Source organism: Lissotriton vulgaris, chromosome 3_1 (assembly GCF_964263255.1).
Source record: "Lissotriton vulgaris chromosome 3_1, aLisVul1.2, whole genome shotgun sequence".
NCBI lineage: Eukaryota > Metazoa > Chordata > Amphibia > Caudata > Salamandridae > Lissotriton > Lissotriton vulgaris.
The window spans coordinates 2,019,325,347-2,019,352,417 of record NC_141689.1 but is presented as its reverse complement, the minus strand read 5'-3'; the positions used below and the strand labels follow the sequence as shown (position 1 = coordinate 2,019,352,417).

General features: G+C 43.8%; 1 protein-coding gene across 3 annotated transcripts in view; it reads right to left on the bottom strand.

Annotated features, from left to right (window-relative positions):
* The window catches only part of SNX25 (sorting nexin 25), a 1,510,914-nt gene that overhangs the window by 565,902 nt on the left and 917,941 nt on the right, over positions 1-27,071 (bottom strand). For all 3 annotated transcript variants that reach the window (XM_086962502.1, XM_086962503.1, XM_086962504.1), the window contains one exon: positions 18,921-18,991. In XM_086962502.1, coding sequence (XP_086818628.1) covers positions 18,921-18,991 — 71 coding nt within the window. The remainder of the gene's footprint in view (positions 1-18,920; positions 18,992-27,071) is intronic.

Sequence of the window (27,071 nt, the reverse complement as noted above, 5' to 3'; positions counted from 1 at the left end):
TAAAGTGATTTTGACAAAGCCTGGTGCCAGAGTTGCAGAACTCTTCAAATCCTGTGTTGAAAGGGGACCTTGAAGGATTCCATGTAAGAAACATCCTTCACTGTCATCATGGTCATCCCTAAACTAGAGAAAGACCCAACACTATACCCTTTTTCTAGGCCCATATCACTGCTAACGTGGTTACCAAGCTGTTCACTCAAATCCTGGCAAGCAGGCTGTACCTCGATATGCCTCAGTTAACTGACCCAAAGCAAGCAGAGAAAATAGCAGCCCATTACCTGTTGATGCAGAAAAAGCATTTGGCAGAGTTCACTGGCCACTCCACAAAGAAACTGTGAATCCTTTAAATTCAGCCCCAAAATTAGCCCTTAGGTGTTCAGTGGCTATAGGGATACAGGTGTCTAGGTCAGAACTAATGGGGGTTTATTCAGTGATAGTCTGTAGTCAGAAGGGCATTTATTTATTTATTTTTACCATTTGTTGAGCGCGCTGTTACCGGGCGGTGTCCTGGCGCTGAAACGATACATTATCTCCAAGAGGCAAAGAAAGTTACTGGAGGTTAAAAAGCCATGTTTTGATATTTTTCCTGAAGGTCAAGAGATCATTGCTTTGTTTTAGGGCGAGAGGCAATTCATTCCAGATGTTAGATGCTCCGTGGAAGAAGCTACGGCCTCCCCAACGGGCTTTCCTAATACGGTTAGTCATGACCAGGCTTTTATTAGCAGATCTTAGTTGTCGCCCTGGTTTGTACAGTTGGAGGTGTTCTTGAAGGAAGGATGGACCTATTCCATTTACTGCCTTGAATACCATACAAAGAGCCTTAAACAGGATACGTTTCCGTATTGGAAGCCAGTGTAGATTTTTTAATTCCTGAGCTACCGATGCAAACTTAGGTAGACCAGTAATCAGTCGGGCAGCAGCATTTTGTAGCGTTTGCAATTTGTTCAGAACTCCCTGCTGGGCCTCCAGATACATGCTATTGCAGTAGTCAAGGCGAGACAGCACAAGTGCTGTCACCACCGTTTTCCTGCTATCACTGGAGAGGAAAGGAAGGATTTTCCTAATAGTTTTTATTATCCAGTGAATGGAGGATGATAAGGCATTAGCCTGTGCTTTAAAGGAGAGTTGGGAGTCAATAATTACCCCCAGGTTTTTTACTGTAGTGGCTGGAATGGGTAGGGCTCCCATTTCGTGAGGCCACCAGTCAGGGGTCCAGAGATTGGTCACATTTCCAAAGAGAAGAACCTCAGTTTTAGAGGAATTGAATTTAAGGCAGTTCTTAGCCATCCATGAACTTACTGCCATCATGCAATCCTGGAATCTGGCCGCAATTCCTTCCTCTCGCCCCGGGAGCAGAGATACCACAATTTGAGTATCATCTGCATACGATGTTAATTCGAAGCCAAATGAACGAATCACCGGGGCGAGGGAGGTAACATAAACATTAAATAGGGTAGGGCTCAGGGAGGAGCCCTGAGGAACCCCTCCTGGAATGGTAAAAGGGCTCGATTCAAAATCTCCCATGGCCACCACTTGTATCCTGTCTGCTAGAAAGGATTTCAGCATGGTCAATGCGACTCCTTGGATTCCGCAGCCCTCAAGACGGTCCAATAGAATGTCATGGTGGACCGTATCAAAGGCTGCGGATAGGTCCAGGAGCACCAGGACTGCCCGTCCTCCAGCATCCATCACCTTCCTGATTTCCTCAGTGGATTTAATGAGGGCGGACTCGGTGCTGTGACCTTCCCTAAACCCATGTTGAGCAGGGTCCAATCCCCCAGAGGATCGGAGGAAGTCACAGAGCTGAACGTTCATGATCCTTTCAATAAGCTTGGCCGGTAGAGGGAGTCTAGATATGGGTCGATAGCTACTAGGGTCATAAATGTCTAGATTAGATTTTTTCAGCAGAGGAGCTATTGAAACTTGTTTCCAACATAGTGGATATGCTCCCTCTTTGAACATTTTATTGAACAAATCTGCTAGCAAGACAGATATAGGGGCGGCTGCCAGATGAGCCACTGAGACTGGGCAGGGATCCCGGGGGGAGCCAGATTTGGTTCTCAGTAGTAGTTTCTTTACTACTTCTGTTGTAACTGGCCCGAATTCCCTGAGTTCCAAACTATGTGGATTTGTTGGCGTAGTCGTATGTGCTCCCTCGGTAAGAGTGAGCCCCACATGAGGTTCAAGGGCTGCAAAGATTTGCTCCACTTTATTTAAAAAGTACTTGGCGAGGGTCTCGCAGAGCTCCAGACTGGGAGGGACAGTGACAGAATTTGGAGTGGACAAAGTGGTTACCGTCTGGAAAAGTTCTTTGGAGGAGTTTTTAGCTCCCTCAATTCTAGCAGAGAAATATTCAATTTTTGCTTTTTTGATCATTTCTTTGTATATCTTTTGGCTTGATTTGAGTTTTTGTTTATATGCCTGTGAATATTCAGTACGCCATTGGCGTTCGAGTTTTTTGCAAGATACTTTGTAATCTCTTAATTCCAAGGTGAACCAAGGGGCAGATGGTGTTGTGCGTGTTGGACGAGATAGTTTGGGCTTAATTAGAGATGTGCATGCATCTTTTATCCAGATGGTGTATCTCTCCGTAGCTTCGTTTACATCAACCGATGGGGTAAAGGTAGAGGCTGCCAGGCGTTCCTCCAATGCTTTCCCATCCAATTCCCTCCATGGCATATAGAGCTTGGCAGGTTTCCTTTCCTTCCTTGCTCTAACTGACTCAGACGGTTGAATTTTAAAAAGGACTGCTGAATGATCTGTCCATGCTAAAGGCTCCGCATGGCTAAACTTCAGGTCAGGGTTATTTGTAAAAATCCCATCTAGCGTATGTCCCTTTATATGTGTGGAACCCCTTACCATCTGAGTTAGTCCTGCCGTCAGCATGGAGTCTACCAGAATTGCCGTCTGAGGGTCTGAGTTTTCCTCTAGGTGAAAGTTAAAGTCACCAAGAATAGTGAATGATTTGGTGCAGAGGGCTTCTTCCAAGTAAGTACCTATTTCTACGAGAAATGAGGCTTTAGGACCAGGAGATCTGTATAAGAGGCAACCTTGGAAAGTGTTATGGTTAGAGATAGAAAGTTTAAATCCTAGTACCTCCGTTAACTGGTAGTTCAGTGACTGAAATGTGCCTTGGATCGAGGCGTGGTAGATAATGGCTATCCCACCTCCCCTTTGACCGGGTCTGTCCTGTACCCGACAGCAGTATCCCGTTGGAGTGGCCATAACTAGGTCTGGCCCTGAGGCCGCATCAGTCCAGGTCTCAGTGATAAATACGATTTTAGCCTCCTTTTCTAGGATCAGGTCGGCACATTCAGAACTGTGTTTGACCAGTGATCTAGCATTAATGAGGAGGCAATTAATTATGTTTTCTTCTCTAACGTTTTTTATCTGGTAGGGGTTACTTAGGTCTTTAATAGGTGTCCACAAGATAGCAGGTAGGCGGGCATGACATGTTAGACATACCTTGGACGTATCAGGCATATTATTACCCGAAAATATGCATCTGCATTCTGATCCTCCCAAAAGGTTCCAGCTCAGTAGATGGTTGCGGCTGTATATCCTCCTGGGGTAGTGATTGGGAAGAAAATGGCCAGGGGTTGTGGCGCTCGGCGCTGAGCTGTCGCGGACGGGCGCGGACGGGCTTGCCTTTGGCGCGCCTTCGGCGCGCAAACGGCGCGCCCGCTGCGCTCGTCCGCTGCGCGTCCTATAGTGGCACATTGATATGGGGAAGTGGGAGGGCGGGAGGGGGCGTGGCCTGTGAGTGGGCGTGGCCAGCAGCCTATCAGGCGATCAGACCAGGAAGTGGGACCCGTGACCGCGCTAATTCCGCTGCACGGCCCCTGCTTGTGCAAATAAGCAAATATTCAAACAAAAGAACAGTTTGCAGTTTTAAAAAACACAGAATACAGCTTCTCCCGGCTTTTCGCCTCAGGAGATGATCGTCAGGGCATGAGACAGAATGTTCGGTCTCTATTACTATTCACCCTATATATGAAGCCTATGGCCCAGAAAAGGACACAAGCTGCAGTCACAACAGGAGAGAGAATTTGCATGGATGTTCATGAAATATGTATATGTGGACAACAACCTTTCAGCCCTTGTTGACCCCATACTTGCTATCATGAACACACCAGGAGAAGTGTAAGGGTTTGGAACAGTATTGTTTTTTAAATAAATATCCAGAAGTCCAAAATCTCAATATAACCGTGTCACCAGAACAAGAAACACTGATTGAGGATAGTTTTCTCTTACAGCAGGCTAGAGATAACGTTTAGTACCTGGGGTCTCAAGCTGATATAATCACTAGACAAAACAGCATGGGTGGATTTATTGACTTACTATAGGCAGTCTAAAATGATACACAAACTTGGCACATGGTTAGGACTGTCATGGCTGGGAAGACTAGCAGCTATCTAAATTACTCTACTACCCAAAATACGGTACATAGTACAAACTCCCCTGCTACAACCACACCAAGGAATTCTACAAATCTTCAAAAGATGGTGGAAGCATTTCGGTGTGTTAGGAGGGTGTACGACCCAGAGTAGCAAGTCAATCAGCTAATAGATCTTTTGAAGGGGGAGAGGTGCAGGGGGTGGCTGTTTCTTCTAAAAGTAACAATTATATAGCGGCTCAGATTAGATATAACTGGGAACTCTGCAGGACAGAGTCAGGAAAATACTGGTGCTTCACAGGTCAAATAATCACTGAAATACATATTTGGAAAGTACTGTGACTCTGCAAGAAACATAGGGCATGGGATCTATATCCCTCTCCCATCACCAGAATTACACTAGCAGCCTGGGACAAAGCAGCTGTATAGAGCTGTAAATGAAACCATCCTCTTCAATTACACCAGTCACTGACAAACAAAGCATATTGACATAACAATGATAACATACTGACAGTTTTAACTACTACTTTCCATGTCCAACAGGAATGATTTATTTAATGGAAAGATTGTTTAAATCTCCTTTCCATGTCCAACAGAAACACTTAATTTCAGGGTACAGTCTTTCTACCACTTGGGCCTCTGACTCCATCACCCATTTGGACCACTCAGTTCATTTACCATGTAAGAGCCACTGGTCTACTTCACTGCCTTGGAATATGTGGTGCTACCCAAGTCACATCTGGAGCAAGGAATTAATTACATTAGACTTTACAAAATGTGGGCATTCTCCATACAGCCCCAGAATCTAAAACCAAAGCTTTCCATTCAGTTGGTTCCATTAACCTAGTTTTACCTTTCTTACCAAACCCTGACCTTTTTACAAGGACAGAATCACCTACTTTTCACACAGTTTTTATTATCAAATCTGGCTTTACATCTCCTCTAGTAATCCTCCTGGCAGTGAATATGAGCCCCCCTCCAAAACGTATAAACTCATCTTTTCTAGCCCCAACCAGTCAGGATTAAGTTTTGAATTGGACATCATACCCTTCAAAGATAAGAAAGGATATTTTACATCCGCAGTGTTGGAGGCACTGCAAATAGCCCACCTGGATTCAGACAATACATCTTTAAGTTGACTTTTAGTATCAACTACTCTTTGTCCTGCTATCTGTACACATTCTTTTTTTATTTACAATTGTATTTAGTATTTTCTGATGAAAACAGTTAACAAGACACATTTAAAAGAGTCGCCCAAGATAATATAACCGACTCACACCTAATGGAAAGAGCAATTCACATACATCTGTGTACAAAGGGAAGCATTAACTAAAACAATTACCACCACAGTCCCCCACAAAGTGTTCACAGTTCAGCAGATCCATCTTCTGAGTCTGAAAAATACATAATATGAATATCAGATGCGCGTAATGTTCTTGACATCAACATATGGAGACATTCGGTTTGTTGTAGTTGCTTAACGTAGGTCGTGAAGGTGTGCCAGGTTGCACCAAATTTGGCCACCCAATTCCAAATAAGACAAATCAACTTCTGCCAAGTATAGAGAGCCCAAACCTTCCTCTGTACGCATACTTTGACCATTCGGTTAGTTTGCTCCACTAATCCATTAGCTTGAGGTAAATATAGTGCTGCCTTAAGGCACTCAATGGATATTACTTCCCAAAACTCCAGTGTTTCCTGAGAAACAAACTGCACACCATTGTCTGTGACGAGAAACTTAGAAATGCCGTCACAAGCAAATTAATTCTACAAAAATGTAATTACAACACTGGTATTTACTAAACTCACACGTTCAGTTACTACCAACTTAAAAGTGTAATCAACAGTAATATTGTATAACGTTCTCTCTATGGCAAGAGTTCTAATGATCCAACAGTGTCCAAATCCAACTTTATTAAAGGTTCAAGAAGAACTTCAATTGGAGCCACAGGAGAAGAACGGGTCATTCTACACTTTTTACTCTTGGCACAAAGCCAATAATCTTTTTGAAGTTTTTAAGCTTCTTGATTATGACGGGTCCGTCCACCAATGCAGCGCTCGCACTCTAGCCTTCATTAAGCTCCTCCCCAGGTGTCCCTAATGTGCTAGATTTATTTTCTCCCTCCGTTTAACTGTTGTCCCTATTTGAGTGTCCCTGAAAAGTTTACATCAACAAAGCTCAGTTTCTCATACACATTCCAGTATCCTTTCAGAAAACTCAGTAGGTCTACAACTCTAGGCCACTCTTTGACAACATATTCCTAATCACTTTGAAGGCCTCACCATTGTCTTTAACCTGTATCCATTCTCACTGCATATAGGGTATTTTCCCTCACCCATTTGACCCCTGGAGGTTCTACAGCGTCTGTTCAACCGGCAAGCATGACTGATAGTCAGAAACATGGGTATTACAGCTTCAGATGTACTCTACTTGAAAACTGCAGCTCCCTAAACTTGGAGCCCAACTCCTTATTCTGGGGGTCAAATTCTCTATACTCTTCCAAGAATAAATACGCACAAGTGGCGGATGGTACGATCTTACCATAAAGGTTAAACCCCAAAGGTTAAACTTGCCATGGTTAATCACCCATGCTACTGCTATAGCCTCTCGTTCAATCAAAGAATAGTGCTATTTAGCCCCTATAACAGTCTGTGAAGCGAAAGCCACCACTCTCTCTTCCCCATTTACTACCTGTGAGAGCATGGTACAAAGACTATAAAGACTGGCATCGGTAGACAGAATAGTTTTCTTGTACGTACAAAAGTAGGTAAGTAAGCACTTCGATGCCAAAAAGATGGTCACACTTTCAAAGTCAAAAGATTTCGTATGAATATTTGCAACGATTTAGGCCTTAAGTAGAAAAGAAAGTGTGTAACACCAAGCACCAATTCACTGAGCCAAAATGCTATCAACTTTTTTCTTAAATGTAGATATATAATCAGTGAGTCATTTGTACTTCAAACTTCCTATCTGCTTCAGTGAAGAATTTGACAAAGTTTATGTTTAATAGTGTATTCAATCCGTTTAAGCATTCAATTAGCACATGTCAATAGGTTTGGATTCCCATTTGGGTTAATATCGGTCCCAGCAACTTTCTCTATTCGATTCCGAAGGCTGTACAATGCACATGATGTGTAAGATAGCAGCTGACCTTTGATTGCACAGTCTGCAGTTCTTATGAGTCAATCGTTTATTCCACGGTGGACTGTCGTCAGCAAAAGGAAGCCCTCCAAATCTGTACATCATTAACGTATGCTTCAGAACATTTGAAAAATATTTAACATGGTAATCCTGCTATCTAATTAAAAAAAAATATTTAAAAAAAGTAATTGATAGTCATCCATACATGAGAATGCTTATAACAATGTTTTTTTGAATCTTTAAGACATGATGGCATTTTCATGCTTTTATGCAATAGTTATTTATTTCTCGTTGAGACTAACAGGCAGAGACCAGTGCTCCATAATTGGTAAATTCTGTGGAGATTTTTCAGCATAATTTTTTGCAGGGAATGTTTGAACTGAGGTCATTATTTATGAGCAATTCAAGTGGTCTAGCAATTGTCCTTAGATCTACTAAGGGCCCGATTGTGATGCGGGTTGGAATGGCTCTGACCCTCGGTCAGAGCAGTTTCAAACGCATCGGAATACCTTTCGGATTCCTTTACGGCCGAGCTCTTTCCAGCTAAGGGATTACGATGGTAGTTTCCCATTGCCTTTCTGTGCCGGCCTTTCTGACACCTAAAGGCATTGGGAAACTGTCTTTGGGGGCCCCAGCAGGTCCCCCATGGGTGCAAGAACGCCGAATGGCAGCCTAGGGGGCACCTATGGTGTCCCCCTGTTCATTCCTGCACCCGGTGGTGCCTGCCACCGCGTGCAGGAATGAACAGCACCTCTGCCCTTTGCTATGGGAGCATGCATTCCGTTCAGAATGCATGCTCCCATAGCAAAGCATAGGATTGCGACTGAACAGGGTTCGGTCGCATCCTACTTGCTGGGCTGGAACCGATGACAGGAGGTCGTTCGGTTCCAGTTCCAAACTGATGTCGGACGGACTGCGGTGCGTCTGACATCGGAATCAGGCCCTAAGTCTGAAGTAGGTTAAACACCAATGTACTCGCTGACCAGCTTAAATGACCCTCAATTTGACTTGCAAAATTGCCAATACATTTTGAGCAAAACACTTGATCCCTATTTCAGGTGTGGCTGCCTTCTTTATACTCTTTGCCAACTCTACTTTAGGATTTATCTCATCACTAGAATTGGTGTGGCCCAAATAAGCCACCGAGTTACTGTAAATCTACACTTCTCACTATTTAGGATGAACCCAAACTTGTCATCCCTGAAACTAGGATATCAGCTTGAAAAAAAAAATCTGATGTACACCATCAAGCACCATATTCATCACCCTCTGAAAGCATGCAGCAGCAGACACTAATCAAAAGGGCATACAAACAAACATGTAAGCTCGAAGAAGTGTGACAAAAGACATACTGTGGTTGGAGTCAACATGCAATGGGATCTGATGATATGCAGGCATGTTCCTAACACTAAAGACCTTACCCGCACCCTCAAACATCTTCAGAGTTTTAAAGATATTTAGATATGGCTAATGCTCCACCCAAATGTGCTTGTTGAATTCCTGGAGGTCCACACAAATCTGCATTATTTCATCTTCTTGGATTTTAATACAACTGAGGCGAGCCACTTAAATAATTCGGTTATCTCTATAACACCCTGTTTTAACAGCTTCTGAAGCTGATCTTTGAGTGGATCTATTATCATGTAAGGGAATTTCCTCACTCTGTGTACACACACTAGATCAGTGATACTCAAAGTACGGCTTGGGTGCCACTTGCGGTCCTCTTGACCTTCACATGTGGCCCCCCTGGTGCACAACAGCCTGAGCTGCTGTTTAGTGGCTTCCTATTCAGAAAAAAATGTTAAACAGGCAAGCATGTATTGACCTGCAAATAAATGCTTGCCAGTTTATTTAACATTTGTTTAGACCTCCTTGCACAATAACTGACCTACCCAGACCCACTACTGCCACCCTGGTGGCATCAGTGCGGCCCTTGGTCACACCACAGACCGTACTTTGTGGACCCGGGTAAATGTTTGCAAGGACCCATGCACTAGATCATTCTTCTTAAGGATGATTTTGTGAATATAAATTCCTTCAACTCATTGCAAAATGGAGGGTCACTGTGGGATGGCTGGGTATCAGAGGACCGGCGATAGAATGGTGGTCAAGGGACACTGTTGAAGGGTTAGTGGCAGAGAAGAACCACATCAGGGTCTTTTTTTTAATGAATATAAAGTACAAAAACAAATACAAAGATGAAGCAATATCAAACCATCCACACCATAAACAGAAACAAAAAAGGTTAACTCAAGGTAGAGAGAACCCATTACATATATTCTCTGGTTGCCTTTCTTAATCCACGAAGTGTATAAGAGTGGCAGATTTTTAACAACCATAATGAGCATTAAGCAATAAGATGTATAATCAACATAAACATAGCGATGTCCCTGCCCTAAGTCTTTAAAAGAATCAGATAGGGCACACCTTTAGATAACCGAGCATTGCATGTAATCAAGACAACCAAAATTGATAGACAGTCGTTGCTGAAAGGAGAAGGAAGAAAATGTGCTTTATGGGGGCCCAATGGTGTGCCTGATTAAGCCATACCGTTAAGGGTTCCCAGATAGTTAGACCCTTCCTTTTTCCCCGGATGCCTTTTTTTTTTTAGCAAAGATAGGCATTTTCGAGATGGACATCAGGGTCTTTCATAGAGACGAGAAGGTAACCGAGGACCTGGAACTTTGGAGGGACATACTTGCGACATTTGAGAAAGCGGGGACTCAATAAGGGAAAGGATGTCTATGCTTGTTTCATCTGGGGGACTGTCCACATAGCCCCTAGAAGCCCGGAGGACACACCAATGAGGGCCGAGTCATTTCACTAATATAAAGATGCTGATAAAGAATGGACAATATATGTCACAGTTGTGTTGTTTCTAAGATTGTAACACAAATATGTAATTTTGTTAATGCATAAATTAAGATTTAATTTTAAATGAGGATTTTGTATTCAAACCCTTTAGTTGCCCTGATCCCTCTCTAAAGACACCTGGGATGTTTGTACTATGTCAGTTCCGTCTAAGACACCAGGAGAACTTCTTCAGGTGCATTGGGCTTTAAAGTAATCACCATCTTACATGGGTGAAGTCAACTCTAGCAGATTATCACCTCACTTGGAAACTGACTGAATTAGGACATGCACGCATAGTAAAAGAATGGAAGAATGTCTTCTATAGGACACGCATGCCAGAGATCAGATCCTCCAGCAATAAAAAAACTGGTAAAAATAACCACATACTGATACAATATCACAAGGATAAATTGCTGGCTCTCTCCAAATCTAATGAATGCTGGACGGGATAAATCTAAATGTGCTCACTCCCACATCTTTTGAGGCACTTCTCTACGCTACAATGATACTGAGGCTGTCTGGACAAAATATATATATATATATTTGGGGACATTTTTATATAGTGCAAACAAAACTCAAAGGTATCAGAGCGGACACATGAATTTTTGTTACACACAACGAGATCAAGTTATTTGCCAAGAATGTTGAGCGTCCCTGCTGAAACTCAAACCTATGGCGAAGGCTCCGGAGCTGGGCTGTCCTGCGGCGACTTTGCTTGCCGATATTGACAAGGCATTCGATTTTCTCAGTTGGACATACCTGTTCCAATTCCTCAAAGCTGTTAATTTCGGCCCATGCTTCCTGGCCTACATATGATTATTGTATACGGATCTAACAATCTCAATCAGGGTAGCGGGTCATCGGTCTGCCCCCTTTTCGATTGGTCATGGTACAAGACAGGGCAGCCCCAGTCTGTTATTATTTGCCTTCGGGGTGGAGCCCCTGGCGCTGTGGGCACGGAGCGACCCTGTGATCCGGGGCTTTGAGTGGTCGAGGTCTTGCTCCGACCGTATCGCACTCAATGCAGATGATGTGCTGTTTTTCACAACAGACCCTTGGTTTTCAGGCCCTGCAAATTCTCCAGGTATTTGGACAAACATCTGGCCTCCATACGAATCCCACCAAATCAGTCCATTTTCCTGTGTTTGGGGACCAGGGATGCAATACTTGGACAGACAGCTGTCGCATGCAACCACAGGCTTTAAATATCTGGGCATTTTTGTCTCATCCTGCCTGAATATCTCCTGGGCCCTTAATATCACCCCACTTATGGCCAGCCTGCAGGACGAGACAGCGATATGGTCTCACCTACCGGTATCATTATATGGGCGATCGGCGATTTTTAAAATGGTTTCCCTACCTCGTATACTATATAGGGTACAGAATTTTCCCTATGATATACAACGCACATTGTTCATACAAATTGCAATACACAACAAGTTCTTGTGGGGTGGAGGGGCGGTCAGGGTAGCATTGAGCACCTGCTTGCAGTCTACATACTGTGCCGGCATAGCGGCAGCAGATGTATATGCATATTATGCGGCATCCCACGTACTCATCATCAACGAATGGTGGCACAACTCACCCTCGGACCCGGCATACATACTCGAGCAAAGGGCAATGAAGCCTAAACCCCTCCTCCAGATTCTTCATAATCATGCAAACTTAGATTTCTTGCCACCTGCTGGTAGAGTAGTGGTCCGAATATGGAGATATATGGTTCTACGTATAGGTTGACAAGGCCGCTTGATGAGTATGACACCGCTGTGGCACGGCACATATTTGCACCCCGTTGTGGCCTTAGAAGGGTTCCAGAAGTCGGATCTGCTGGGTATATCTACTCTGGGCGATGTCATGCGGGGCACTACCCTCGAATCTTTTCAACAGCTGCAGACAGACTTTCAATTGCACAAAACACAATTTTATAAGTAACTCCAGCTGAGACACGCACTCGCTCCCCTTCTGCGCTCACTTAAAACTCTGCCTGAATAACACCCCCTCAAAGGCAGACTGCTTACTGGGGACATTGAAGTATATATGATACGTCAGTTATATCAGACACTGACCACTCACACCCACACCACTCTACATAAAACACAGGCAGCATGGTTAACAGATTTACCTGGCTTGACGGATAAAGACTGGACGGAGGACCTGGCCAGCCCCAGGGGCACGGCGGTGTCCTCATGCTATCGCCTCATCCAATTGAAATATATATATCGCATATATTACACTTGATCTGGTGGATGGGGGCAATCCAGTCCCCAGTGTGCCTCAGTTGCGAGAGGGAGGAGGGGACTTTCATACACATCGTATGGAATTGTAGTGCGTTACAGCCATTTTGGCACAAGGTGGAGTCCTGTTTAGATCAGGTCCTGTCGTGGGACCTTCACTTTGAGCCAAGGTTATTTCTATTGCATAGCACCGATGGGATTGGTGGGAACAAATACAAACAGCACTTGCTCTTTCTGGCCCTCACCCTAATCAAGCGTGATATCTCTTAGCAGTGGAAGGGAACTTCCCCCTCCTCCAACAAATGATGGATGGAAGAAGGCCCTTGATAGATGCATGGGAGCTGATACTGCGGTGTTCCAGACTCTGTGATGTCCCCAGAAACACAGAAAAATATGGTCCAGAAGGACGATTTATCGAGGAATAGAGTTAACACCCTTACTGCACACAGGCCCATTATAGAATGGCCCCCGTCATACAAGTACAGTCCCTGAACTGCCGAGGCACTATTATGCTGTCACTTGTGGTTGCATACATCCTGGTTGAATTTATTTTGGGGGGTTTAAAATGCTCTGTGCCATGTTTGCATTGTTATACCAGCATGTTTCGAATGGGTTCCAGTTTCTCTTATACGTAGGTACCTTGGATTTATCTGATCTTGTATCCAGCCGGCAATGGCCCATTAACGTACCTTGAAAACCTAATAAAATATGTTTAAAAATAATATGTATTAATCAACTAACACATTGTTTAATTATGTAATACATTTTTAATTATGTAAAATATGGAATACTGATTTATTTAAAATATTTTAGTTGCTAAATGCTAGATGTGTAGGGGTATAGGGTTGGAAGTTAAATGAGTAATAATTACCTATTAATTATTATTTCAAATTTAAATAAGGAAATTCTGGAACACCTATTTAATTTAATTTTATGTTAATTGCATGATGCTAGCTTTGTGGAGGTCTAGGGTGGGAAGTTACTTAAGCAATAATTAACAAATAAGTATTAATTATTTAATTTATTTTAAATATGTAAATTATGTAATAGTTATTTACTGTAGTTATATTTTAAGTGTAGACTGCTGGGTTTGTAGGGGAACATGGCGGGAAGTTAATTAATTGAACAATTATTTATTAATTGAATTTTTTTAATTGAATAGTAAATTACCAAATTGATTGTTTTTAGTTTTTTAACTACATATATATTTTGTTAATTAATATTTTTATGTTAAGATTAATATTTTTTCTACATTCATGGCGTTACTCATATATGTAATCTGTCTGAATTTACGTTTTTTCCCTGCTCTTGCTTAGACTGCAGTAGGAGTAGTAAAATGAACCTCTTCACAGTTTCCCTGTTGTTGGGCTGTTTGAAGTGGGAACAGTAAATTTCACTCCTCCGAAATCAGAGACTTTACCTACTGTTGCAGAGACTGGAGTTGGAATAGAAGATATTACACCTTCAAAGTTCAGCACATTCCCTACTGTTGCGCTAACTTGAGGTGGGAATAATATATTTCATCCCTCCGAAATGTAATGTTATCCCTACTGTTGCAGAGACCGGAGTTGGAACAGTAAATTTTGCCCCTCCAAAGTTCAATACTTTCCCGACTGTTGTGCGGACTGGAGTGGGAATAGTACATCTCATCCCTCCAAAATCCAACGCTTTCCCTACTGTTGCACAGATTGAAGTGGGAATAGTAGATTGTACCCATCTAAAGTCCAACTCTTTGCCTGCTTTTCTGCTGTTTGGAGTAAGAATAGTACATTTTACCCCTCTGGAATCCAATATTTTCCCTACTTTTGCCCTGTTTGGCGCGAGACTAGTAAATATCACTCCTCTGAAATCAAACGCTTTCCCTACTGTTGCACAGACTGGAGATGGAATAGTAAATTAACCCCTTCCGAAACACAACACTTTCCCTACTCTTGCACGGTTTGGAGTGGGCATAGTACATTTTACCCATTCAAAAGGGGTTTCCCTACTGTTGCTTTGTTTGGAGTATGAATAGTACATTTCAACCGTCCGAATTCCAACACTTTCCATACTGTTGCACTGACTGGAGTACGAACAGTAAATTTAACTCCTCTGAAGTTCAATACTTTCCCTATTATCGCGGTGACTAGAGTAGAAATAGTAATTCAAACCACTTTGAAATCCCATGCTTTACCTAGGCGTCGATTCCGATCCGGTAAAATGCGCTCCGAATCGTCGTACGGAGCAATTTTCCCCGTACGAATCGTACCAGTACACGTCCCCGTACGTACGACGAAGTACGATCCGTACCAGGAGCCAAAGACCGTACGAGTGGTACAGGACTCCGTACGACTAAAATATCCGTACGAGTCTCACTCGGAACCCGCTGTACGTGACATCGCTACGGTTCGCGGCTGGTTTTTACGACCCAGCAAGTACGATTCATGTCGGGTACGCCACGTACGACCCTTTTTTTTACGGGAGCTGGAAACAGCCGTAAACGCATAGTTCGCGCCGAAACAAGTACAGAACGCCCCCCCCGGGGACGCCGCCTACCCCCCATGATCGCCGGGGTACGCGCCGTACCCCTGCGATCATGTGGGGTACGCGCCGTACACCATGTACGGTGGGTGTACGGTGCGCACCTTACCTGACGCGGACCGTACGAATAGCGTCCTGATCACCCGGTCCGGATCGTACTCGCCGGGTCGTACGGTGTGTTTACGAGTCGTACGGAAACGGCTACGAATACGAATCGCACGGGGGATTTTTTTTACCGGATCGGAATCGAGCCCCTAGTGTTGCAGAGACTGGAGTGGGAATAGTATATTTTATATTCTTAGACTCCAACAGTTTTCATAATATTGTTTGCTAGATTTTATTGCATCCATTGGTTTATTTTTTTAAATATTATTTGTTTTTATTTTCAATGTATTTTTTTAATCCATTTTTGGGATTTTTTTCTATTTTAAATATTGTATTTATTGTCTACATTAATAATTTTTTTTTTCATTGAATTGTTTATAATTTTTTGCAGGACTAGACACCGACCAGTTTCCACACCACCTCTTCAACATAGGCGGAGCCAGGTCAGCCATAAACTCTACACACTGTTGTACAGCGCTAGGAGACTTGAACTCAGGGAAACCTCCAGGTACTAATAGCTTTCCCTCCAAGTGTAAAAAACAAATACTTCTCGAAAACTGGGTCGCCACTTTAAGGTTGTAGATGAAGCGAGGGAGCGAGGCAGTCTCCCGCGAGACTGTAGACACGCGGAAGTTGTCGTGGTCCACAAACCGGGCCGACCCCCAAACCTATCGCCCCATTTCATTATTGAATGTGGTGGTGAAAATCTTGGCCAAACCACTGGCCAACTGCCTCCAATCTCATATAACTACATTGGTCCATCCCGACCAAGCTGGATTTATGCCCCAGAGACCAATGCGCACAATATACGTCGTGTACACATTGCTATTGCCACTATCCAGGGATTGGCAGAGCCCGCTACTATTGGCAGATATGGATAGGGCATTAGATTCCCTTAGTTGGGTATATTTGTTTGCACTGCTAAATCGCCAGAATATGAGTCCACACTTCTTGTTGTATTTAAAATTATTATATACAGATCTGACAGCATCAGTGTGCATAGCGGGCTCCACTTACTCAAACATTCAAAATCTGAAGAGGCACCCGCCAGGGCTGCCTAGTCACTATACCGGTTTGCGTTGGCAAAGGAGCCCCTAGCGGCTTGAGGGCGGATGGATGCACAAGTGGCGGGCTTTGAATGGGCACGGGGGCTTTCAGAACGCATTGCGCTATATGCCGACAACGTGCTTTTTTTCCATCAAAAGGACTGGACCGAGGCTCATCCGCATCAAGCAAATTTTTGGGGAGTCATCGGGGCTCTTTATGAACCCCTGTGGGTGTTGGGGGACAAGACAGAACTGGAGCCCTGGACATCTGCGGTGCAGGTTACTACAGGGGGGGGGGGGGGGGGGGGGGGAGGGGAGATGAAATACCTGGGTGTATTCTTGCCGGATTCGCCCACTGAGTCCTGGAACAGAAATATTGTGCCGATATGGGCGTGGGTCTGTGAGGAGTTAAAAACATGGTCACATATGCCCCTCTCCCTGTATGGTAGGTCAGCCATCTTTAAGATGGTATCACTGCCACATCTGCTGTACCAATTGCAGGATTATCCATACCCAGTCTCGCTTAAATAGTTTCGGCAAGTTAACTCGGCTCTGGGTCCCTTTTTATGGGTGGGTGGGGCGTCCAGGGTTGCGCTGTGGATGTGCTTTCAGTCGACGTACTGTGGGTGGTTGGCTACCTTAGACGTTCACTCATATTACATAGCTTCGCACCTTCTGATATTGTATGAATGGTGGCTCGGCGACAGGACAGATCCTGCATATGCGATTGAGCGAAGATGCATGGGGGATTTCACATTGCACACTATTTTATACTCGGCACCCCTACATAACTCTTTGCTGCCGTCTACAAGGGTGGCGTTCCAGATGTGGAAGCAGGCTCTCCGTAAGGTGGGTGGTTGAACAAACTGACAAGGGAGAAACCACTGTGGCTTAATGGGCGGCTGCCGCAGTTGGTAGCTTTATCTGGATTTCGTGCATGGGACAATATTGGTGTTTCTACCTTAAGGGATGTAATGCAACGCACAGTACTGAAGTCCTTTCAGGACCTCCAGCAGGAATTTCAGATGCCAAAGACCCACTTCTATAAATACCTCCAGTTCAGACATGCTATCTCCCAGAGCATCAAGGGGCTGGGAGCCCTTCCTGAATTCAGCTCCATCGAAGCCAAAGTGTTTATGGGGGACCTACAAGACCACAAAATATCTAAAAATCTACCAGTCCCTAGTGACAAATAGCTCTACCACATTACAGAAACTTAGAGAGGCATGGGAGGGGGATCTTGGCCCACTAGATGAGGAAAATTGGACAGAGGCACTGGCCTCCCCTTGAGAGACAGCGATTGCTATGCTTTTAAGCCTCATCTAATTTAAATATATACATCGGGTGTACTATACAAGAGTCAGGAGGGCGGGCCTAGTGTCCTCCCCGACATGCTTAAGGTGAGGATGGAACCTTCTTACACATGATCTGGAACTGCATAGAACTTACAGGATCTTGGAAAAGGGGTCATGGCCTGTCTCGCAGAGGTATTTGGGTGAGACCATCCCTCCTCGCCAAAATTAGTACTCTTGCACATTATGGAGGGTGTAGGTGCAAATATCTACAAATCACATCTTCTGTTAGGACTCACATTGACTAAAAGGGATATTGCAAGGCTATGGAAAGCAGAGGCTCCACCTTCTCTGTCAGCGTGGTAGAATGGCCTGGACTTTTGTAGGTTGCTGGAGATTCCAATATTCAAAGCCAGGGGATGCCCGCAAAAACGTTCCAAGATTTGGAAGCAATGGGCGAATTACAGGGGACTCCATCTGGAGCCAATGCCTCCAGCGGAGGTCACGACTCTGGGTTAATCATTCGATTCTGTCAAATGAGGGATCGCCAATATGGTTACAGACTTCACGAGTGACTGTCAAAGCTGTGCTCTACAAGGTACAGTTACCAATCAGCACAGTCTGGAATTTGAATATTTGGGTTACGTTTACCTTTCATGCACAAGCAATGCTCACGGCCAGTGAAGGCATAAGTAGCCAGTCACTTCCCTAACAAAAACTGAGATAAGACATGAAATGATAAAGCTAAACATGATGACTATAATATAAAGAAGGGAAGACAGAGAAACAAAGTTGTTTTTATGAAAACGGAAAGGCTTCATACAAAGGTCTGAAATATGTATGACGGTATTCCGCATGTGTGAAGGACAATGTCTTTAGTTTTAACGCGTCTTTAAGATGCATTTGTTCAGCAGGCAAGTAATTTTAACGACTTGCCTTAGGAGCTGCTGGATGTTGGAATAGTTTAATTTACTATTCTAACTCCAGTCTGCGCATCAGGAAGAGAGGTGTTGAACTTTAAATCCAACACCATTCCACCAATGTGCCTCAGTAAAAGCAAGTCGTTGTTACGACTTTCGTGCTGAACAAATATGTGCCACTGCCGCATTCTTTCTATTGCCGGCATTGTGTTGGCACAGCATGATTCCTTGTCTGAAAGGACGTTTCCCACAAAATACTTTAAATGGATTTGACAATAATTTAGCATTCAATTATTTTTACAATTGTAAAATGTTTACATGCTTCCCCTCCCCACTATCCACGAGGAAAAAAAACATTTCATAGAAACTAACATGGAAAATACTTCACAAGAGCCAAACTACAGTACTTTACCTTTTGACTTCTTCATCTGGGGAAAGGTACCAATTGTAGTTGCTTGTATTATCTCCACAACAATCTGATACCTATTTCGTAGAAAAGATTTAGAAAAAATAAGCTATATTTACTCATTGGGGTAAAACCCAAATATGTTACAAATGCTTCATGGCTTCAAATGCAATATTATGATACACCTGAAGAAGCATAGATAGGAATATGCTACTTACCAGTATGCATCTGTTCTTGGCATAGAGGGCTGCAGAGTGGTACATTATGAATAGATCACCATCTGGTGTTGGGCTCGGATGATTGCACTTGTTTTTCTCTTGGAGAGTCTTTTGTAGCTTGGTGACTCCTCCTTTGGTTGCTAGTGCGCATGGGCATCGGCTCCATCCTTAGATTGTTTTGCCATAGTAGGGTTAGATGGAGTAGTATGATAGAATACAGATAGAAATGCCCATGTATGTGTATCTAAATAAGATATTGTTGGAACAGACACAGGTTTCTGGGGAGGCTGGGAGGGCATGTACCACTCTGCAGCCCTCTATGCCAAGAACAGATGCATACTGGTAAGTAGCATATTCCGTTCGAGGCATATGGGCTGCAGATGGTACATTATGAATAGACTATACAGCAGTTCTCTCCCTAGCGGTGGTCGCCCGTGTCTGTTGCAACAGTCTGAAATAAAGTCTTTAATACAGCTTGTCCCACTCTAGCTTGTTGTGCTGTGTACACATCTACACAATAGTGCTTTGTGAAGGTATGCGGTGTAACCCAGGTAGCTGCTTTGCATATGTCATCTAGTGGAATGTTTCCCAAGAATGCCATAGATGCTCCTAGTTTACGTGTAGAGTGAGCTCTAGGAGGAACAGTTAATGTCCTCTTTGCTTTTAAGTAGCATATTTGTATACATTTTACAATCAATCTGGCAATGCTTGCTTTAGAGATGGGATTGCCCTTATGTGTAGGAGAAAACGCTACGAATAGCTGTTTTGTCTTTCTGAAAGTTTGTGTTCTTTCTATATAATACAATATTGCCCTTCTGACATCCAATGTATGTAGGGCCCTTTACGCTACTGTCGGTGGTTTTGGAAAGAATACCGGTAGTTCCACTGACTGATTGATGTGGAATGCTGAAATTACTTTAGGCAAGAATTTTGGGTTTGTTCTAAGAACCACTTAGTTTTGGTGTAACTGCATGAATGGTTCTTGAATTGTAAACGCTTGCAACTCACTTACTCTTCTGAGTGAAGTGATAGCTATGAGGAAGGCCACCTTCCATGTGAGGAATTGTATTTCGCACCTATGCATAGGTTCAAAGGGTGGTCCCATTAGTCTGGTAAGTATTATGTTGAGATTCCAGACTGGGGAAGGTGGTAGTCTTGGTGGAATGACTCTTTTGAGTCCTTCCATGAAGGCTTTAATTGCTGGTACTTTAAACAGGGAAAGATGTTGTCTGTTTTGTAGGTACGCCGCTATAGCTGCGAGATGAACTCTGATAGAGGTATATGCTAAGTTACATTGCTGCAAGTGTAGTAAATAGCAAATGATCTGTTTAGTAGATGCGTCCAGAGGGTTGATGTGATTACTGTTACAGTGTACAGCAAACCTTTTCCATTTTGCTGCGTAGCATGCTCTGGTGGTAGGACGTCTTGCTTGTTTAATGATTTCCATACATTCTGGAGGTAAATCTAAATATCCAAACTCTATGACCTCGGGAGCCAGATCGCTAGGTTCAATTGTTTGGGATCTGGGTGCATTATTTCTCCATGGTTCTGTGTAAGGTGCATGGGTAATAATCTTAGCTTTTGATGTGGCACCTGTGAGAGTTACAGTAGCGTGGTGAACCACGGCTGTCTTGCCCACGTGGGTGCTACTAGTATCATTGTCATTGAGTGCTGTTGCAGTTTCCGAACCACTAATGGAATTAGTGGGAGAGGGGGAAAGCGTAAGCAAATTTGTTGGACCAATTTATCCATAGTGCATTGCCCTGGGACCGGTGGTGTGGGTACCTGGATGCGAAGTTTTTGCATTTTGCGTTTTGATGATTGGCAAACAGATCGATCTCTGGTTGCCCCCATCTTTGGAAGAATGGCTGCAGTATCTGGTTGTGCAGCTGCCATTCGTGTACTTGTTCTGACTCTCTGCTTAGGATGTCTGCTATCTGATTTTGAACTCCTGGTAGGTGTTCTGCTAACAGATAGATCTTTTGAGGAATGGCCCATCTCCAAATGTCCTATGCTAGTTTGGATAGTTGGAGAGAGTGTGTCCCCCCCTGTTTTTGAATATAATACATTGCAGTCATGTTGTATGTTCTGATCAGGACTGCCTTGTTGCTTATCTGCATTTGGAAAGCTTTTAATGCTAGAAATACTGCTAGTAGTTTCAAGTAGTTAATTGCAGTTTCTTTTGCTGCACACTCCATTTCCCCTGCACTGTGTATTTGTCCATATGCGCTCCCCATCCGGAGAGCGATGGGTCTGCTGTCAGTATCAGTTGTGGAATCGGTTCTAGGAACGACCGTCCCTTGGAAATGTTTGTTGTGTTCCACCACTTCAGAGAGCGATGCGTACGGTCGTCTACCCACACCAGATCTGTAATCTGACCTTGAGCCTGATTCCACTGTGTCGCTAGACACTCCTGTAGTGGATGCATCTGTAGTCTGGCATGTGGTATTAGTAGTATGCAGGAGGACATCATGCCTAACAGCTGCATAAACACTCGTGCTGGTAGTGAGTGTTGTGTTGAAATCTTTGTATCAACGTGACCATTGTTTGTATCCTGATTGGATTGGGGTATGCTTTGGCTCTTTCAGTGTCTATAGTAGCCCCCAGGTATTGTTGAATTTTGTTTGGCTGTAGGTGGGATTTTTTGTAGTTCACCGTAAACCCTAGGTGGTGCAGTAATTGAATGGTCTTCTGTGTGTTGTGAAGGCATTCTTCTTGTGACTTGGCCTTTATTAACCAATCGTCCAAGTAAGGGAAGACATGTATTTGTTGTCTTCTTAGGTGTGCTGCCACCACTGCTAGGCATTTTGTGAACACTCTTGGTGCCGTTGTGACCCCAAACGGAAGGACCTTGAACTGATAATGCTGTCCTTCCACTACAAACCTTAGGTATTTCCTGTGGGCTTTGTGAATTGGGATGTGAAAGTAAGCGTCTTTTAGATCCAGTGTAGAAAGAAAGACCCCTTTCTTCAGTAAAGGAAGTACTTGTTGGAGCATGACCATGTGGAAATGTTCCGAATTTATTGTATGCATTGAGAGGTCTGAGGTCTAAGATTGGTCTTAGAGACCAGTCTTTTTGGGAATTAGGAAGTATAGAGAGTATACTCCTGTCCCTTGCTGATGTTTTGGAACCTTCTCTATGGCATGCTTTTGTAGCAGTGATAGTACTTCTTCTTTTAACAATGTCAGATGGTTTTGACTCATTGGACGCTGTTTGGGGGGGATGTTTGGTGGGGTAGCTGTGAGTTCTAGGCAATAACCATGTTGGATAATTTGTCTCACCCACTTGTCTGATGTGATGTTTTCCCAGACAGGTAGGAACTGTGATAGACGTCCCCCGACCGGTGTTATGTGGTCTGGAGGGAGTTGTATTAAGTCACTGTTTTGGGGTTGGGGAGTTGCGGTTGTTATTTTTTCCGCGACCCCTACCCTTGTTGTTACCTCTGTAACTGCCTCTTGAATTACCTCTGGGTGATGTTGGTGTAAAAGAGGTAGATTGCTGACTTGTTCCTGTACTTTTTGAGCCCCCTCTATAGGTGGATCTACGAAAGGAACCCCTTTGTGTTGGCTGTTGTAATGCTCCCATTGACTTAGCCGTTTCTGTGTCCTTTTTCATCTTTTCTAAAGTCTCATCTGTGCCTGAGCCGAAAAGTGTCTTCTGATCAAAAGGTTGGTTCAATAAAGATGTTTGTACTTCTTGTTTGAACCCTGAGACTCTAAGCCATGCATGTCTTCTTATCATGATACTGGTGTTGATGGATCTTGCTGCAGTGTCTGCTGCGTCCAGGGCGCATTTAATGGAAGTGTTAGTTATTATCTTTCCTTCCTGTATAAGCTGATCTGCCCTTTTCTGATGTTCTTTAGGGAGATGTGTGATGAGCTTTTCTAACTCATCATAATGCGCCCTATCATAGCGTGCAAGTAGCGCTTGTGTATTGGCTATGCGCCAGCTGTTTGCCGCTTGTGATGCTACTCTTTTTCCTGATGCATCTATTAATTTTGACTCCTTTTCAGGTGGAGGGGCTTCTCCTGTAGATAATGAGTTTGCTCTTTTGTGAGCGTTGGAAACTACAAGCGAGTCCAGAGGTACCTGCCCCTTGATAAATATTGGGTCTTTTGGAGCTGCCTTATATTTTTTATCAATTCTTAGGTTTAACACCCTAGCCCTCACTGGGTCTTTAAATATGTCTGTTGTATGACTGAGAAGACCCTTCAGCATAGGTAGAGTACCTGATGTTCTTTGTGCAGTAGGTAGTGTCTCTAATAGGAAATCCTCTACTTGAGGTTCTGTGTGTAGGTCTACCTTATGATATTTTGCTGCCCTATTAATGAGCTGTACAAAACCTGTGTTATCATCAGGTGGTAAAGGTTTTGAGGGATATAACTGTGGGTCGTTGTCATCGTCTGACCATGCGTCATAATTCTCCCATGGGTCTTCCTCATCTGGGATAGATTCATCGTCCCCATGAGGTTCTCCTTCCCCTGTGTCACTGTCTACATCTGTGTGAGGTGTAGATGGTCTTGGTGTAGAAGGTGGAGGAATAGTTGGCATAGTGTGAGGAATAGGAGAAGAGGGTGTGACTCTAGGTCGAGGAGAAGTAGGAGGAGTTGTATTTGTCCCCATTGTTCTCTTCTTAGAAGGAAGAGGTTTGTCCTCTGGCTGTTCATTCTTCCTCTTCTTCGTCACCACTTTGCCAGTTTGTGGATCGATAAACAAAATCTTTTGTTTCGGATCTGTTTGTTGCTCCTGTGTCGGTACCAAAGCTTTTGGTTCCGAAAGGTGCCTTTGCTTCCGATCGTCAATGTTCGGTGTCTTCGGCACCAAGGATTTGCTCGAGTCCGATTTTTTCAGTGTCGAGTGAGTCTTCGACGTCGAAGCATGTTTCGGTTTCGACATGGAATGTTTCGATTCCGAGCTTTCCCTTGCATGAAGCTTCGGTGTCGAAGTCTATGTCGACCGTTTCTCGGATCCAACATGGTGGGAGACCGAGAGTTTCGGTTTCAGTTTCGGTGCCGGGCCCGAAGGCGGGGCGTCGGAAACTTTTTTCTGCGGTTTGACCGGGCTCGAAGGCGGGGTTGTTACCGCACGGGGTCGGTTTTTTGGTAAGGGGACGTCGTCACTCACGGTTTGTTGAACGTCGAATTCTTCGACCTCCGACTCGTCCCCTTCCGACCCAGACTGGTCTTCATGATCCTCTTCTTCTTCGAGGTTCTGGTCTTCGAACAGCTCCGGGATCGTCTCCGACTGCATTCTGGAAACCTAGTGTCTTCGAGCTCGACGGTTTCTAATCGTCGACTTGGAAGAGAATGCTGCGCAGGCTTCGCAGTCCCTGGATTCGTGCTCAGGCGACAGGCAGAGGTTGCACACCTCGTGTAGGTCCTTGTGTGGGAACTTAGCACCACACGTTGGACATTTCTTAAATGGAGTCCTTTCCATGGACTCCGGGCTTGACCACGTCGAGAAAGGCCTCCTGTTCATCGACGTAGAACAAAGTTTTTCTTTGATGTTGGAATCGAAACGCGTTGGAATGGAAATGAAATCGCGTTCGATAACAATACTCTCGAATTGGAAAGGGAATACGTGCCGAAAAATCACTTCTTTCCGAAGTCGATCTGGAGCGCTTCAATCCTCATCCGAACCCGATGGCGGAAAAAAACAATCTAAGGATGGAGACGATGCCCATGCGCACTAGCAACCAAAGGATGAGTCACCAAGCTACAAAAGACTCTCCAAAAGAAAAACAAGAGCAATCATCCGAGCCCAACACCAGATGGCGATCTATTCATAATGTACCATCTGTAGCCCATATGCCTCGACCATGAAATTACATTTTGATGTATGATGGTCTACTTTACAGTAGTTTTCGAAATAAAACTGTTCAAAATGAATTACTGAATTTCTCAGTCAAACATATTTTTGTCACAGTATTTTTTGTCATAGTCCTTGTACTCATACTACTTTCACAATGTTTAGGGCATACTGAAGACCTTCTTTGTTCTCGGCAATGTGAGTTTGGTTTTTAAGACTCCATCACACTAGCGGCAGAGTATTCCTCCAATGTCGAACAAGAAAAGTTCCAATAGGAAATAAACTATTTTGTAGCGGGCCCAGTATTGATAGTGGATACCTAAACCTAGTTATAATGCCACTCATGATAGATCACAAAAAAGGAGTAAGGAGAAGGCCTGAAGCTTTCAATAGTAGGAAAGTCACAATTGGCTAATCTGGGCCTAGTAAACAAATGGTGTCACCAACTACTGGTGGTTGACTACTTGCAATTTTCTGCTGCTCACCAAACCAATCCCCCGCTTAGATTACCTCCAGACTGATAAACAATGGTCGCAATAACCCTTAAGTGACAGAAGGACGGGGTGACAGATACAAGGGCTAATGCCTTCGAAATGATACCCTGCTGAAGCTCCCAGTAATCATGCATGAAGTTCTGTAGGAAATCAAGGAATACCTAACTGTCAGTGATACAGGTGAGTCAGTTTAATAAACTGTGTGGGATGCATTGAAAACTGTCATCTAGATATCATTAATTCAAGAAGCAGCGTTCATTAAAAACGTGCTAAGATTACTCCTTGAAAAGCTAATGCCAGAATAAAGAGACTTGGAACAAAAGCATATCCCTTAAAGAAGAAATGGCGGAAACAAACCACAGTTAGGGAACAACCACGAACGATAGCACTGGAAAGAGCCAATTATATGCTTACCATGATAGAAGGTTCCTTTTACAAGGAGGGTAAATAAACCAGTTACGCTACTAGCACTACTAAGCCAGAAATGCAGATACACAAGGGAAGGCTAAAGATGAGCAGGAGTGGTTCAGGGACTGGTGAGGGGGAACTCAAAGCATTTCATACATATTTCCAAGGACTGTATGCAGCAGAATCCACCCACTCCTAGCCTGAAATTCATATTTAGACTTTCATTAATCCTCAATCTGTCTAATTAAAGCGCAGAACTAGGGGAAGAAGCAATAACCAAGGAGGAAATACTAAGGGCAATCAAATCACCCAAAGCGGGTGCTCAGGTGGATATACTATGGAATTTTTCACCATTGTAACATCAATTGCTAATGACTTTGGTGAAAACTGAAGTGTTACATCTACCAAGGACGAGATGAAAATTTCCCTGATAGGCAAACTGGGCAGAGAACCCACACTGAACACATCATACAATCTCTCTGCTGAACATCGAAGTTAAAATCTTTGCTGAAATTCTTGCTAATCGACTGGACAGATTGTTGATGCCAATCTTAATTTAACCTATGAAGCGGGCTTTATATTAAATGGCACCACAAGCGACAATACTAGAAAGATGCTCTATTTGATTGACATAGTCAGGAACCAGACCAGAGAAAAAGTACTTCTGTCCCTAGACGCAGAAAAGCCATTGGACTGGGGGATGATGTCTTATACAAACTGAGTTTCAGAAACTGTTTTGTGAGGAGGATAGCTGCATTATATAATAACCGTAAACTGAGGATTAAGATAAATGGTAGGTCCTAGACCCTAAATCCACATAGCCTGAGGAAAAATGATTCCCATTTAATCCCATGTTTATCTTCTTCCTGTAACCCCTTCCACAAAATATCAGAGAACATCCATACTAATATAATAGAGAGAGAGCCCAAACCTTTGAGGCGGGTAATCTCAGGAACCACAGCAACAATCACAACACCCAATACAGCGTTCGAAAGGGCAGTTGCAGCAGAAGGACAAAGGCTATGCAGACGCCCATCATATACATTTAAAAGGTAAAAGAACCGTGCCAGTAAAGTAGTCCCTTGTGGGCGTGTCTGCGTTGTGCTGTGGGCGTGTGCTAGGGGGCGTGACAAACGCTGGGGGCGTGTGGTACGTTCCGCCCTTCATGCCATGTCTCATATCGTGTGCTCATCCCCACCCTGCTCCCTTTAAATACCCCTGCACCCCA